The sequence below is a fragment of the Chinchilla lanigera genome, unplaced genomic scaffold, assembly GCF_000276665.1.
Source record: "Chinchilla lanigera isolate Chin_1 unplaced genomic scaffold, ChiLan1.0 scaffold00172, whole genome shotgun sequence".
Lineage (NCBI taxonomy): Eukaryota > Metazoa > Chordata > Mammalia > Rodentia > Chinchillidae > Chinchilla > Chinchilla lanigera.
This window is the reverse complement of record NW_004955573.1, coordinates 314,576-328,105: the sequence shown is the minus strand read 5'-3', so window position 1 is coordinate 328,105 and position 13,530 is coordinate 314,576. Positions and strand designations below refer to the sequence as shown.

Here is a 13,530-nt window from a genome sequence, read left to right as displayed (position 1 = left end):
CGCTCCCGCCGAGCTCCGCGCGCGCCCCCTGGCGGCAGGGCCCATGAGCGGCCGCGCGCAGTGAGCGGGGCATGGCAGGGCTCCACCAAATGGAGGCGACAGCCTCCCCTGACACCGCGGCCCGCCCGCCCCTGACCACAGACACACTCACACCTGAGGGCCAGCCTAGAGGGCTTCGGCTTCTCTTTATTGTGCTGACCCATCCACGCAAGGTCTTCCACCCAGACCCTTGGCCACACCCGGGCGGAAGGGTGGTGGCGGCCCAGGCCCAGGCCACCAAGTCCTTGTTAGGGGACGGAGCCCAGGCTGTCTTCTGTTCGGGCTGGGTGCAGGCGGCTGGGGCCCTGCACCCCTACCTCCACCCCTAAGGCCTTTCCAGCAGGGCGCGGACCACAGCGGCGATGTGGGGGAGGCCCCTGCCCGGGGCCCCCTCCTCCTCCAGGACGTGGTGGGGCTGGCACAGGGACTCCTGGGGGGAGGGGCCAGGTTAGGTTCCCCTGCCCTGGGGTCCTAGTGACACTGTGCCCACAGGCTGGGGACGATAACACGCAGGGAAGCTGCCAACAGGTAACAGGAGGGAGCTGACACTGGGGGCCAGGCTCGGGGGCAGAGGCGGCATTTCCAGAGGGAGATGCCGGAGCACACAGGGTGACACGCAGAGCCCAGGGCGACCACGAGCAGACATAAACACACACAGAGGCGGCCACAGTCTGTACAGTTTATACACAGAGCCAGGGACCCAGCCTGGGCCCCCACATCCTCTACAAGTAAGAGTTCTCTCTACAAAACAGAGATAATTTAGCCCCCCATAGCAGCCAGTGGGGGAAGGGAGAAGGAAGGGAAAGAGTGGGGCTCTTGCCACCCTGGGGCGATGGGCAGCACCGAGCAGGACAGGAAGGGCTGGAAGGCACCATCAGCGCTGTGGGCTGGGGCTATAGGAGGGGCCAGAGGCCGGGGGCCCTGGGTCTGGGGGCACCAGAGTGGGGCCTCTGAGGTCAGTGTCTGTGAGGGGTCCACTAGTGTCTTTGGTAGGGGCTGAAGGCACCACTGGTGTGCGGGGTGAGCAGGAATCTTATAAATAGAATTGGGGAGGGGACTGGGCCCTAGGAACCCAGGAGCCGAGTGTAGATGACATAGAGCAGCAGCATGAGGATGACGTAGAAGAAGACGAAGCCACCCAGACCAGAGGGGGGCCAGGCAGGTGGGGGGGCCTTGCCCCCCACCCGCTTCACAGCCTCTAGTGTGGTCCGAAGCCCCTGGGCGGTGCCCTGGAGGAGATCCGAGGGCGAGCACAGGTCAGCCTGGGAAGGAGGGCAGGGCAGTGGACAGGACAGAGGACAGAAGTCAGCAGCAGCCACACAGTCCTTCCCACCCCCACCCGCACATGGCCAAGGCCACAGCCACAGCAACAGGGAGACGTGCAGGGAGACAGAGGGACAGGGAGGCGTGCAGGGCAGGGAGAGAGCAGGGCAGGGGGACAGCAGGCAAGGAGACGTGCGGGGCAAGGAGATATGTGGGCTGGGTGTGCAGATCCACCTCTTCTAGGAGCGGACACCCTGTGAATGGAACCCTGCCACCCATGCAAAGTGCTCAGGGAGCCCGGCCACCACCACCCTTTACAGCACAGAACAACTCTCGTACCTCGGGCACGCCCATTTTCCGACAGGCTTCCAAGAAACTCTCTACATTCTTCCGGGACTTCAGGGCACTGAGCTTTGGCTGAGTGTAAGAAACAAGCAAAGAGGTGAAAGGGATGTAAAAAAAAATAAGACACATTACGCACATATCCCAACTCCCCATGACGAACAATCATTACGTAGTGCAATTATACTAATAAAGGTTAAAAACAACATGCAGCGAACACAGGGCAAGGGAGAGGCCGTTGGTTCCCCCACCTCCCACCTCCCCAGCACCCCACTGACCACAGCAGGCGAGGGCACGTGGATGAAGGGCACGCAGCGGGGCCGGAGCTGGTTGGCCAGCTGACAGAGGATGACCCCGTTGGCCAGAGCCTCAGCCAGGTCCTCAGGCAGGGGCCGCTGCAGCCTTGACTCAAGGACCTGGGGGAGGGGTGTCAGCGGGGAACTCACGCCCGCCCATCCCTCCTCAGGGCAGGTCTGAGGGTAGACAGGGTGCTGAGGACCTGCGGAAGGACGCACCGTGCTGGCTCCCGCCCACCCACACAGTGCCGCCTCTGCTCACCTGGCGCAGCTGAGACATTAATTCCTTCTCATCTGGAGCCTGGGTGGAAGGCCGAGGTCTCAAGACGGAGTCTGGTGAGGAGGGGCCTAGAAGGAAAATGGTGGCACAGGGTCATCTCCACACACATCAACTTTGTCACCAGCTCCCAGGGGCCGGCACACGCCCCCAGCCTCTCTGCTTGTGGAATTTCTGACACAAAGGGACAAAAGACCTGCAGAGCCCATAGGCCAGAGGTGACACCAGCTGCCCCAGTTAGTGTTGGCCAAAGCAAGGGCAGTGCGGGGAGGGAGGAGACCCACCTGAGCTGCTCTGAGAGGAGGAGCGGAAGAGAAAGCTGTTCGGTCTCTGCAGGGAGCCGTGTGGTCGGGGAGCAGGTGCCATTGCTGGGGGCCAGGGGCAGGGACAGGTGAGAGACACCAGTGTTCCCACTCTTCCCTCTGGCCACCAGGTCCCAGCCACCCCCATCCTGCTCCCAAAGTCCCTTCCTACCTGGTCCAACTACAGGAAGGGACTCCTGGGAGGGAGGAGCAGGTACGGGGGCTCCCTGTGTCCCTGAAGCTCCCAATGGGGTGGTACTGGGCTGGGGAGCCCCACTGAGGAGAGACAGAGGGGAATCAGAAGGCTGGTGGGAAGACGTTGGGGACAGGCATCCAGGTAGGAACCTACTTGTAGGTGGTCTGACTGGACGGGGTAGCTCCACCCCCAGCGGCCCTGACGCCCAGCTTCAGGAAACTGCGAACAGGACAGCTGCAGTCAGCCGCCAGGCTGAGACCTGGGGCCCAGTTGCATCAACTACATGTGGTCCCCTGGCCAGCAGCAGCCCCAGCCAGCCCTGGCCCTGCACCTGTCTTTCCGGGGAGCCCCCAAAGCCCCACTCTGCTGCTGCTGTTGCCGCCGCTCCCGCTCCTGCCACAGCTGCAAGCTGTCGGGGCGCCGCCGCTCCTCCCCTGCAGGTTCCTCACGCCTGGGGACGCACAGGAGGACACCATGGTCAGGGCCAGGGCCCGGACAGGGGCCGAGGCTGCCAGGAAAAGGCAGGGTGCGGGCTCCCAGGCCGGGGTACCTGCTGCTGAGTCCCCGCTCCCCGTCCCCTGCCGCAGGGCTTAACTCAGGAGGCCGCTGCTCCTGAGAAGAGACAGCAGAGGGTGAAGGGAGGTGGTCCCCAGGCACGGCCCCCCAGACCCTTTTCTCCCTGGAGGAGGGTCATGCCTGAATCCTCACCTCTGCTGCACCTTGCTCTTCATCCTCCCCAGGGACATGGCTGTCGATGAAGTCGATCTGTTCAGGGTCTCCGTCCCCTGGAGGGGCCAAGGCACGGTCAGTCAGCACACAGGTCAGGGCCCACAGCCCTTGCCCACTCTGACCTCCCCAGCCTAACTCCCACTCACCAGAGCCATCCTCCCGCCGTTCCCTGGGCCCCCGAGGTTCCCGGGCCAGCTCTGAGATGCGAAACGACAGCTCTGAAAATTCATCTGTTGACTGTAAAGGCAGAGGGGTGAGGTAGGAGGGGGGCTTCCTGAAGTGCTGGGGGCTCACAGGGCCACAGGCCTGAAGGGCCCTGTGAGGGACTCAGATTGGGGTCTGTTGCTGAGCCAGCCCTTCCATGGACAGTGGGAGAGGAAAGGAAAGAGCTCCAGCCACCACCTGTCACTATGAGATTCAGAGGTACCAGGCAGGGGTCCCCAGGGCAAGGTCCTCTCCCAGGGCTGACACCTCCGATTGCTCATGGAAAGGATGCCCTTACCTCATTTCCAGACCACCTTTTGCTGCCACTGTCGACACTGTGGAAGCCTGAGTCCAACCCACCATCATACCGACGTCCCGGAAATAGATCCTCGGCGGGGCTGGGGCCGGCCAGGAAGACTGGTCAGACTCACTAGCAGCAGCCCCTCTCAGCCTCCCACCAGAATTCAGGGGGTCCCTGGAGCCAGGAAGAGACATAAAGTCTCTTTAAGTCAGGGGCTTCTTTCCTTCCTGCTGAGACTTACCAGGGACTGAAACTCGGAGGGCGGGAAGGGGCCAGGTCCCCCAGAGCAGCCCCAAGCCGGCCAGCCTCTGTGGATAAGTACTTGAAGATGTGAAGTTTCCCCTTCAGGCAGATCTGTGTGAGGAGTCACACTAGAGAAGTGAGGGGAGGAAATGGCTTCCCAGATCCTGCTGGGCTGTCCTAAGGGTCCCCTCCACACCCCTGCCTAATGGGATCCCTGTCCCCAGGCGCAACTAGCCAGCACCTCACCTGGGCAGGCGGGCTTTGCAGGGGGTTGCTGTCCAGTAGAATGACCTGCAGGTGCCTGAGGCGGCAGAAGGAGACCGGGATGCGGGAGACACGGTTACAGGAAAAATCCAGGCGGACCAGAGGAAGGTCCCCCAGCTCTGAGGGGTGGGTAGGGACAAGTCAGAGGCAGGCCTGGTCCTGGGGCCTTGCATTCCCCTCCTCGCCTTCTGTTCCGGCTGGCCCGTCACCCCTGGCTCCATCACAGCCTCTGCCCTGCTGGCTCAGGACAACCTCCCAGCTCCTCTATCCACTCAGAGCCAACCCCACAATCCCTAGCTGGACTTCAGCTCCTGCCTCGTCCTGCACATCCCTCCTTGCCTGTCCATCCACACAAGGGATCCTCATTCTCAAGTGACCAGCACAAGACACGGACCCAAATGAGACACCTGCTGCTCAAAACCTTCCCATGCTGTGCAGCCAGAAGTGCCCTGTGCTAGCCATGCCCTATACCTCAGGCAAGGCTCTGCCTGCCCACGGGAAGGGTGGCTTTTGCTAATTCTCCAGAAGGCAGCTTGGATTCATGGTGAACCTAGACACAGGATAAAACAACCACCTCCTAGTCCAGCATGGTAAAGGCTTTACCCATTGGTTTCCACTTGCATTTCCACCCTTACTACCCATCCCTGCATCCCTCAGCTTCCGAGCCTTCCCACAGCCTGTCCACTCAGGGAGGAGTAACACAGAACTCCATTTTCCTGTCCTCACATCTTTCTAGGTTCAGTTCAACCATTGCTTCCTCTGCACAGCCTTCCAGACATCTCAGTCTCAGAATTCACTGCTCCTTCTCTGTGTCGCCAGGGCATTTTGCTTAAATCTGTTTTTGTGGCCCAAGGAGGACCTGATCAAATGCATATTTACACCCCTGCTGCTGCAGTATTAATGTGCCCCCCAAATTTCCTGTGTTGGAAACTTAATCCCCAAATTCATAAGCTAATGAAATCTGGAAGTAGGGCATGTGGGAGCTAACCGGTCACGGGGGCTCTAGTCCTCAGGAGCAGACTAATCCATTAACGGATAAATGGGTTGTCAAGGGAGTGGTGTTGTAATAAAGCAAGCCCTGCCTGGCACACTCTCTCTGTCTCACCATGTGATGCCCTCTGCAGTAAGAAGGCTCTCACTGGCTGCCTGACAGATGTTGCTGCCTTACTTTTGGACTCGCTGGCCTTCAGACCCATAAGCCAAATAACTTCTATTCTTTATACATTACCCAGCCTCAGGCACTTTGTTACAGCAACAGTAAACACACTAAGATACCTACTGACTTGGAAGAGGGCAGGTGCATAAAGGGGAAAGCAGAGAAAACAGATGACCACCTGACGCTTGCTCTTCAAACCAAGTTCCCACCCTCCCATCTGGCATGGGGCCCTTCCTGCCTCACCCTAGCTTTCCTTTCTAATTGGATCCCTCCCGGGGCTGGGGATTTAGCTCAGCGGCACAGCGCCTGCCTGGCAAGTGCAAGGTTGTGAGTTCGATTCCCGGTACCGGAGAAAAACAAAAACAAAAACAAAACAAAACATAATTGGATCCCTCTGGTCCATGCTCCCTGCAACTCCCATGCTTTGCACATGGCGCATGGTTTCTCTGCCTGTATAAACAATAGGATTTCTCCTTCCACAGTCAGCCTGTGCTGGCCTGAGCTTCTGGCGAGAAGTCTTCCTCAAGCAGAGCCCTGCCTCCCCTCTCACTCCTTGGGACAAAGTGTCCCTGTGTGTGTTTGTTTCTCCCCATTAAACCCTCAAGAGCAGGCCTCAGATCTTGGTCACATTACCTGCACCTACCTGGCCCTCACCTAAAACCAGGGCAGCACACACAAAAAAACAGCGCAGGCTGAATACAAGAAGATGTGCCTGCCTACCAGCAGAGCTATCAAATGTGCACCACAATTAGCCATTAAAATGGGGCTTCCTGAGTTTAGAGAGCTGGCAAGGAGGTATAGGGCATCACGTGACTCAGGCATTTGTGAGCCTTGACAAAAGGTGACCTCAAAGGCCCCTTCCAACACTGAGATTCTATGTGGAGCAAACCCACTAACTTCCTTTCTATGCCCGTTCCCATGTTTACATAAAATATAGCTAGTAATCCATGATTTGCTAGCCTCAGAGGGTTGCTATGCTTATGAGCAAATAAAACCGTTTACAATTTATTCTCCACCCTCCTCCCTGCTTGGCAGTACTGGGAATTGAACCCAGAGGCTTCACACTGAGCTATATCTCCAGCCCTTTTTTGAGACAGGGTCTTACTGAATGCCTAGGTTGCCCAGGCTAGGCTTGAACTTGCAATCCTGCCTCAGCCTCCCAGAATGCTGGGATTAGAGGTGTGCGCCCACCACATCCAGTCACAGTTTGTGTCAAATACTGCAAAACCATGCACAACTAAGGCATGACTCATCTCTGAAGATTCCTTGCCTGTAACTTCTTCAAGGTAGATGAACTGTTTGGGACTGAATGTCTGTGTCCCTCTCGCTCCCCCAAAGCTGGAATCAGAGCTGTCAAAGTGATGATATTAGGAAGTGGGGCTTTTGGATAGTAATTTAGATCCTAACAGTGAAGTTTTCCTGAGTGGGATTAGTGCCCTTTTAAAAGAGGCCCCAGACAGCTCTCTGCTCTCCACCACATAGGGACACACTGAAAAGTTAGCCGTCTGCAGTCTGGAAGAGGACCCCCAGCAAAAAGAACTTATTCACACTGACACCCTGAGCTTGGCCTCTCAGCGTCTAGAACTGCTGATAAGCAACTCCTTCTATGGTGTCTTTGTTCCAGCAGCCTGGGTAGGTAAAGACTCAAACGTGCACGCCCCACCCTCCAGTTGTCTTCCTTACCATCAGGCAGGGTGCTGAGCTGGTTCCTCCGAACATTGAGATCCCGCAGGGAATGGAGGCTACACAGCTCCGTGGGGAGGGACTGCAACTCATTGCTGCTCACATCCTGCAATCAAGAAAGCAGCAGGGAAGGAAGTGTAAGACCAGGATCAACAGAAACTGCCCCCTCTCATCTGCCTCTGGCAACCTAGACTTTGGTCCAAGTCTTTCCCTAAGGGTACTTCCTGCCTTTTTCTGGCTTTCCCCACCAAGAGGTCCCAGGTCCCTGGATCAACAGTCCCTCCTCGGCCCTGTTCCCCATCCTCACAAGCTGTCGCAGGCTTCCCAAAGTGCTGATGTCAGGAGGCAAGGCTCCCAGCTTGTTATTGCTGACAATAAGTACTCGAAGGGGCAGCTGGCAAATGTAGGGTGGCAGCGATGACAGCTGGTTTCGGCTGTAAAAAGGAGAAAGGCGGCAGGCTCACTCCCCAGGCATAACATCTCAGCCCTTCCCTCCTCTCAGGGCTGGGAGGGTCACTAAGAGTGCTATGCACTGATTGCTAAAGAGGCAGTAAGGACAGCTCCCCTCCTACCTGAGGTTGAGGTAAGTTAGGGCTGTGAGATTCCCCAAGGCTGGGTTCAGGCATCTCAGGCAGTTGTGGTAGAGGCTCAGGCCCTCTAGGGACACCAGCTGGCATGCTGCCTCAGGCACCTCGGGAAACCGGTTCCGGGACAGGTCTAGGAGAAGCAAGTGTCAGGGGAGGGCTGTGAAAAGGTTCAAATCTGCACTGGGGGACCTTAATGTCGCCTGAGCCAGCTGCCTGGCTCCCTACTCTTAGCAAACCTAAAGAACTGAGTCCAGGCTGGGCATGGTAGTACACACCTGTAATCCCAGCACCCTGGGAGGCTGAAGCAAAAGGATCACAAATTCAAGCCCAGCCTGGGTAATTTAGTGATTTAGCAAGACCCTGTCTCAAAATAAAAAATAAAAACAGATGAGGTATCACTTCATGTAAAGGCCTCAGGGTCAACTCCTAGTACCACAGAAAAAAAGTCAAACCCATAATCTGGGCTTCCTTCTTGGACAGATAGCAAAGCATTCTGCAAAATGGAGCATACAGGGCTGGGGATATATCTCAGCAGCACAGTGCCTGCCTGGCAAGCGCAAGGTTCTGAGTTTGATTCCTGGCACCAAAAAAAAAAAAAAAAAAAAAAGAGAGCATACAGTATTCTAGGCAAGACCAGGAAGGCGATGGCCTTAGGGTCACCAGGCCAGAGAAGCCCAAATATTCGGAAAGGGTATAGGAATACGCCATGAGCTCTCCTGGAAGTGTGGATGGATTCTATGGAACTCTTACGGTTCCTTATGTTCTAAGATGCCAGGAGAAGCGGGAGACAAGATGTCACAGGAAAGAGATTAGTTCACAAGAAAACAGCCTGGAGGAGGGTAGTGTCAGTGCCTGCTAAGCACATGCTCAGTGGCAGACCACATCCTTAGCATGCACAAGGACCAGTAGGAAGGAAAAAAAAGGAGCTGTGTAATGGTGCTGGCCTGTAATCCCACACTTTGGGAGGATGAGGCAGGAAGATCAAAATTTGGGCCCAATCTGTATAATTTAGTGACTTAGTGAGGCCCTGTCTCAAAATAAAAAATTAAAGGACTAAGGATGTAGTTCAGTGTGAAAGTCTTGGATTCAGTCCCCTGTACCCCACTACCACCACACACAAACACACATGGAAAGAAAAGAATAAGGTGATAGGGTGGGAGACTCAAAGAGAAAATAATATGGAAACTCCTAGGGACAAGAGAACCTTTTAGCCACGCGTGTTGGCGCACACTTGTAATCCCAGCACTGGGAAGGCAGAGGCAAGAGGATTGCTTTGAGGCTAGTTTAGGCTACACAGTGAGTTCAAGGCCAGCCTGAACTACACAGTGAGACCCTGTCTCAAAAGACAAGAGAGCCCTTCCTCCCAACAAATCTGCTTTCAATACAGGGAGAAATCAAAGTCATTGTATTCTGGCTCTAGAAATTAAGTAAGGCCTGGGATGCTGGATAACAGTTTCTTACCACCCCTCAGGACCAAGAGGCTATGAAGGTCCAGATTCCCAAAGATTAGGAGGAAAAGGCAAAAGGCTGAGCTACAGCTGGGAGCCAGAATCCTTGGGTCCTTTCCATCCTGGGTCCTCTGGCCTCCTTCCCACCTTCTTCCAGCCCATCAGTCTTCTTCTGCTTCCTCACTTAAGAGTTCTCCACATTTGTAAGTATCTTAGGCACAGATGGATAGAGGCAGGGAGAGCAGGAAAGAAGCCACTGCCCGCCCCTCATCTCAAGTAGTGGCTCCTTACAGCAGTGCCAGGAGGCTGACCGCACAGACCTCTAGAAACCTGTTTCTGTTTGCTCAGTCGGCTTGCACTGGGAGGGGCCCAGCCCTGCTGGGGAAGTCCCAAGCAACAGATCTTGGTGAGCTTCTTCCAGGGCCCTCCTGGGCTGCTGGGAGAGCAAAGGCTAAAGGGAAAGAAAGCTGGACATATACCCCCAGGAAATGAAGTAAAAATAATCCATCAGGTTGTCTCTGGTAGGCTCTATGTTTTCCAGGATGGATGACAGCCTAAAGGCCCAGGAACTGCTCGTTCTCCCCCTCTGCCCTAGCCCTGGTACACATTTACAGAAAATCTGGCACGTGAGAAGGCAGTTCCGGAGAGGGTGGGAGGACTGCATCTGGCCCTCCCATCCGTGCCCAACACCTGTCTGCTTCCTCTGCATTCACCAATGTATCTGTGCATGCACATGTGGATGAAGGGGTGGAGCCCAAGTTCTGAGGGTAAGCAGTGGGTGTCAGGGCAAAAGCTAGGAGCGGAAGGGAGCCCAAGCTGGAGGAGGTAGGGCCAGGGGCACAGGATGTGGTCTGCGAGAACGAGCTACACTTCTCCTTTGCTACAGCGGCCCCTCCCCCAGACTCTTCCTTCTATGGGACCAAGGAACAGAGTCCAAGGGGTGCCAGGGGCCTAAACATAGCAAGTGTGCTGGGAAGAAAGATACTCACAGAGCTTGGAAAGCAGGAGGAGAGGTTCACAACGATTCAGCAGCACAGAGTTTTGGAGGACAAGGAGACACACAGGGCAGGGTATGGGCAACTCTGGGTTTTTGTCACTTCCCCTTTCCACCCCAGGCCAGGAGCATTCTGCTTAGGGAGAGGGTGCACAGGAAGAGATCTGGAAAAGACACAACTCACCTCACCTAAAACCTGGGCCCTGACAGAACTGAGGAAGGCAGAGAGGGCTTCTCAGGAAGCTGGGATTTTCCCGCTTCACCACACAAGGGAACTCACAGGAGCCCTGGCTGCACCCTGAGCCGGAATGCTGGGGGAGGAGGCTGGGAGGGGACAGGAGCTGGGAGGGGCTGGCAGTTCTTGGTAGCTTTCCCCAAGAGTCCACTCACTGAGACAGAGCCCTAAGGAAGTAAAGAATAACATTTGGTCTTTGTCAAAAACAAGCAAGGGGGAGGGGAAAGAGAACAGACGGCAAGTGTCACACAGCTGCTGAGGTCAATCTGGAGCTTAGGGGCTGGGGGGGCATCTAAGAGGGATAAGAACGCTTTGTGGGGCTCACTCTTTCAAACTTACTTGCACAGAGGGCAAGAGAAGTTAAGAAGTTTAAAGTGGTTCTCCCCAGAACAGGAAGGGGAGATTGTACCTGGGCCTGGTTGAGTGTGTGCAGGCAGGCAGCCACCTGCCTGGGAAGAAAGGCACACTTTTATTCAGCCCCATGTCCCCAACCCTCCTCACAGCCCAGCCTAGCTACAGGCTTCAGGAATACAGTCCTCTTCCCTCCTGATCCCTAAGCCCAGCTGACAGCCCAAGGTCACAGGCTTCCTCCTGAGCAGCTGAGGCCTGACTTACATGTCCTAGCAGAGTCCCCACCCGCCACAACAGATACCAGGGTGGAGGGAGCATAACTGGAGGGATCCTTCGAGTAGGGAGTGGAAAGAAAGTCTGGGGGGGTGGTCAGCACTCTCAGCTAGGAGATAGGATTTCCTTCCTGTAGGCAACTGCCTCAAGCCTCTCCCCCAGGGAAAGCAAAAACCGAAGTGGGAATTCTAGGGTCCTTATGAGGTCACAGACTCGGCAGAGACTACACAAGAAGGAGGAAGAGTCTCAGATAAAGAGGTCAGGAATGATAGGCGGAAGAACTCAGGAGTGGTAAAAGATTTGCTCGTTTCCCATAGGCTGCCTGGGTGAAGAGTGGAGGCCCGGCCCGGACTTCAGGGGGCGGGACTATGGCAAACATCCCAGAAGAAACATCCCGTTGTTAGGGACGATCTATGGGAAAGAGGTGCCTGGGGCAGCTCGGATCTCGGTGGAACGGGGAGGAGCTGGAGACCACGAGCAAGGAGTGGTTAGAAAAACTCGGAGGCTGCGTTAAGGAACGATCCCAACTGAGGTAGAAGAGGTCATGAAAATGAGCCAAGCGGGTGAGGGGCGGGACCATGGCGCAGGTGCGCAACAAGCAAATAAAGACAGGAGGGGTTTCAACGTTCACTCAGAGACACTGGGCGTTCCGCGAAGGCAGAAGGGAGCTCGCAGCCCAGGGATTCTTACAGCGGGAAGCGGGTGGTCGCAATCCCACGCCAGGCACGAGGGGCGGGCCACCCCGCAGCCAGGTGAAAGGGCGGGCCGGACGCAGGCGGGAGGAGCTATGCAAATGAGGGTCGAGCTCCGGCCCGCGTCCGCCGCACTCACCGGCTTGAGTGATGTCTGACAGGTCGTAGCTGCGGGCCGCACCCCTGGGGAAGTGCTTCAAGCGCCGGTTCGACAAGTTCAGGGTCCCGGTGGCCACGGCTTCCTCTAGGGCTCGCTCTGCGCTACGGCTCCCAGGCAGACCCGGAGACCCTGGCACTGAGGTCGTGGTAGCCGTCTCCTCTCCTCCAGCGGTCACTGGCGCCGCTACTGCCGCCGCCATCCGCTCCCGGCGGCTCCCGCTGCCTGACTGACGGGACCGGCCGGCCCTCCTTTCCCCTCCCCCTCCTCGGGGCCGCCGTAGTCGCCTCCAGGGGGAGGAAGCGGGGTCAGGAACCCAAAGAACCAATCGCGATCCGGAGACGCATAGGAAGCGGCTAATCAGAATCCCCTGAGGGGGTGGAGCCTAGAGTCCTGGAGCCAGGCGAGGGAAGGGAGGGAGAAAGAGTAGAGCGCTCGCCAACGGCCGCAGCTCCTAAATCGGCCCGCCCTGCGCAGCCTCATCCAATCACAATCCCTAGGGCTAGAGATGGAGCCAATCAGGTCCAACCCGGAGCGGAGACGTTAGCATTCATCTAGTATAGGGCTAGAGACCCAAGACCGTAATCCGGATCCCCGCCTCCTTTCCCAATAAAGGCCAATCGCGAACCAGACCCCGGTGAGTGACTGTCAAGAAGACCAATTAGAGCCTTCGGAGAGAACCTGGCCCGGCCCCTTGCCCGAAGGACGGCTCTACCTACCAATAGCATGGGCAAGAAGGCGATCCCTTCGCTAAGGAGGGGAGTGCTAGAACTTTTAGAGTGAGGTAAAGAAAGTGAGTGCGGCGCGCTGGACCCCTGGGATTGCAGCCTAGGGGCTGGAGTAACGCGTGTGAACCGGACGTGTGAGGGAGCTAGCCAGCGCCTGGGGCGTGAGAGAGGCCGAGGGCAGCCTGAGACCAGCGCACAGGCAGTTGTCGGAGGCGAAAGGGCTGCCAGGGCCATTTCCGGCTGCAGAGGCGGAGGCTCTGCGAGGGGCTGGGGACCCCCGGGCCGTGGGGGACACCCCGGAGCCTATGGCCGTCCAGAGAATCGAGGGGGCGTTGCCCGGCTCCCCGTGTCACCAGGGGAACTCCCCTGGGCAGGAATTGTAATAACCCGACCTCAGTATTCTGGAAGCTGTTCTAAAAGGACTTCGCGATCTGAGCAAAGCCTTCGCTGTATGAGGAAGCTGAGGCAGAGGGCGGCAGAGGAGCCAGCAAGAGCAAACAGCAAGGTCCTGACAGCTGAAGTTCGAAACCTGGTCTCAGCCGGAGTGGTGGCGGCGCAGGGCTGTCATCGCAGCTCTCTGCAGGGCAAGGCAGGAGGATGGCCTGCCTGCGCTGCATAAGCGAGTTCAAGGCCAGCCTGCACTACGTAGTGAAACTATGCCTCAAAAACACAAAATAAGGGGCTGGGGATTTAGCTCAGCGGCAAAGCGCCTGCCTGGCAAGCTCAAGGTCGTGAGTTCGGTTCCCGGTACCGGAGAAAAACAAAAAAAA

The 13,530-nt window shown here is 56.9% G+C and overlaps 1 protein-coding gene across 2 annotated transcripts; it reads right to left on the bottom strand.

Annotated features, from left to right (window-relative positions):
• Positions 1–272: 272 nt before the first annotated feature.
• Positions 273–12,342, bottom strand: Lrch4 (leucine-rich repeats and calponin homology (CH) domain containing 4). 2 transcript variants are annotated; one of them, XM_005413714.2, is made up of 18 exons: positions 12,015–12,342; positions 7,868–8,012; positions 7,603–7,729; positions 7,296–7,401; positions 4,439–4,575; positions 4,191–4,303; positions 3,947–4,046; positions 3,591–3,681; positions 3,424–3,500; positions 3,266–3,327; positions 3,047–3,166; positions 2,869–2,934; positions 2,692–2,795; positions 2,502–2,585; positions 2,203–2,288; positions 1,923–2,060; positions 1,642–1,719; positions 273–469 (listed from the first exon to the last, which is right to left on the bottom strand). In XM_005413714.2, exons 1-18 carry the CDS (start codon positions 12,232–12,234, stop codon positions 365–367), a joined length of 1,959 nt encoding a protein of 652 aa, XP_005413771.1. In that variant the 5' UTR covers positions 12,235–12,342; the 3' UTR covers positions 273–364. The 2 variants fall into 2 exon arrangements, with proteins under 2 accessions (XP_005413771.1, XP_005413770.1); XM_005413713.2 differs by lacking the exon at positions 273–469 and adding an exon at positions 705–1,301 and having other exon boundaries at positions 12,015–12,340.
• Between the last annotated feature and the right edge of the window lie 1,188 nt (positions 12,343–13,530).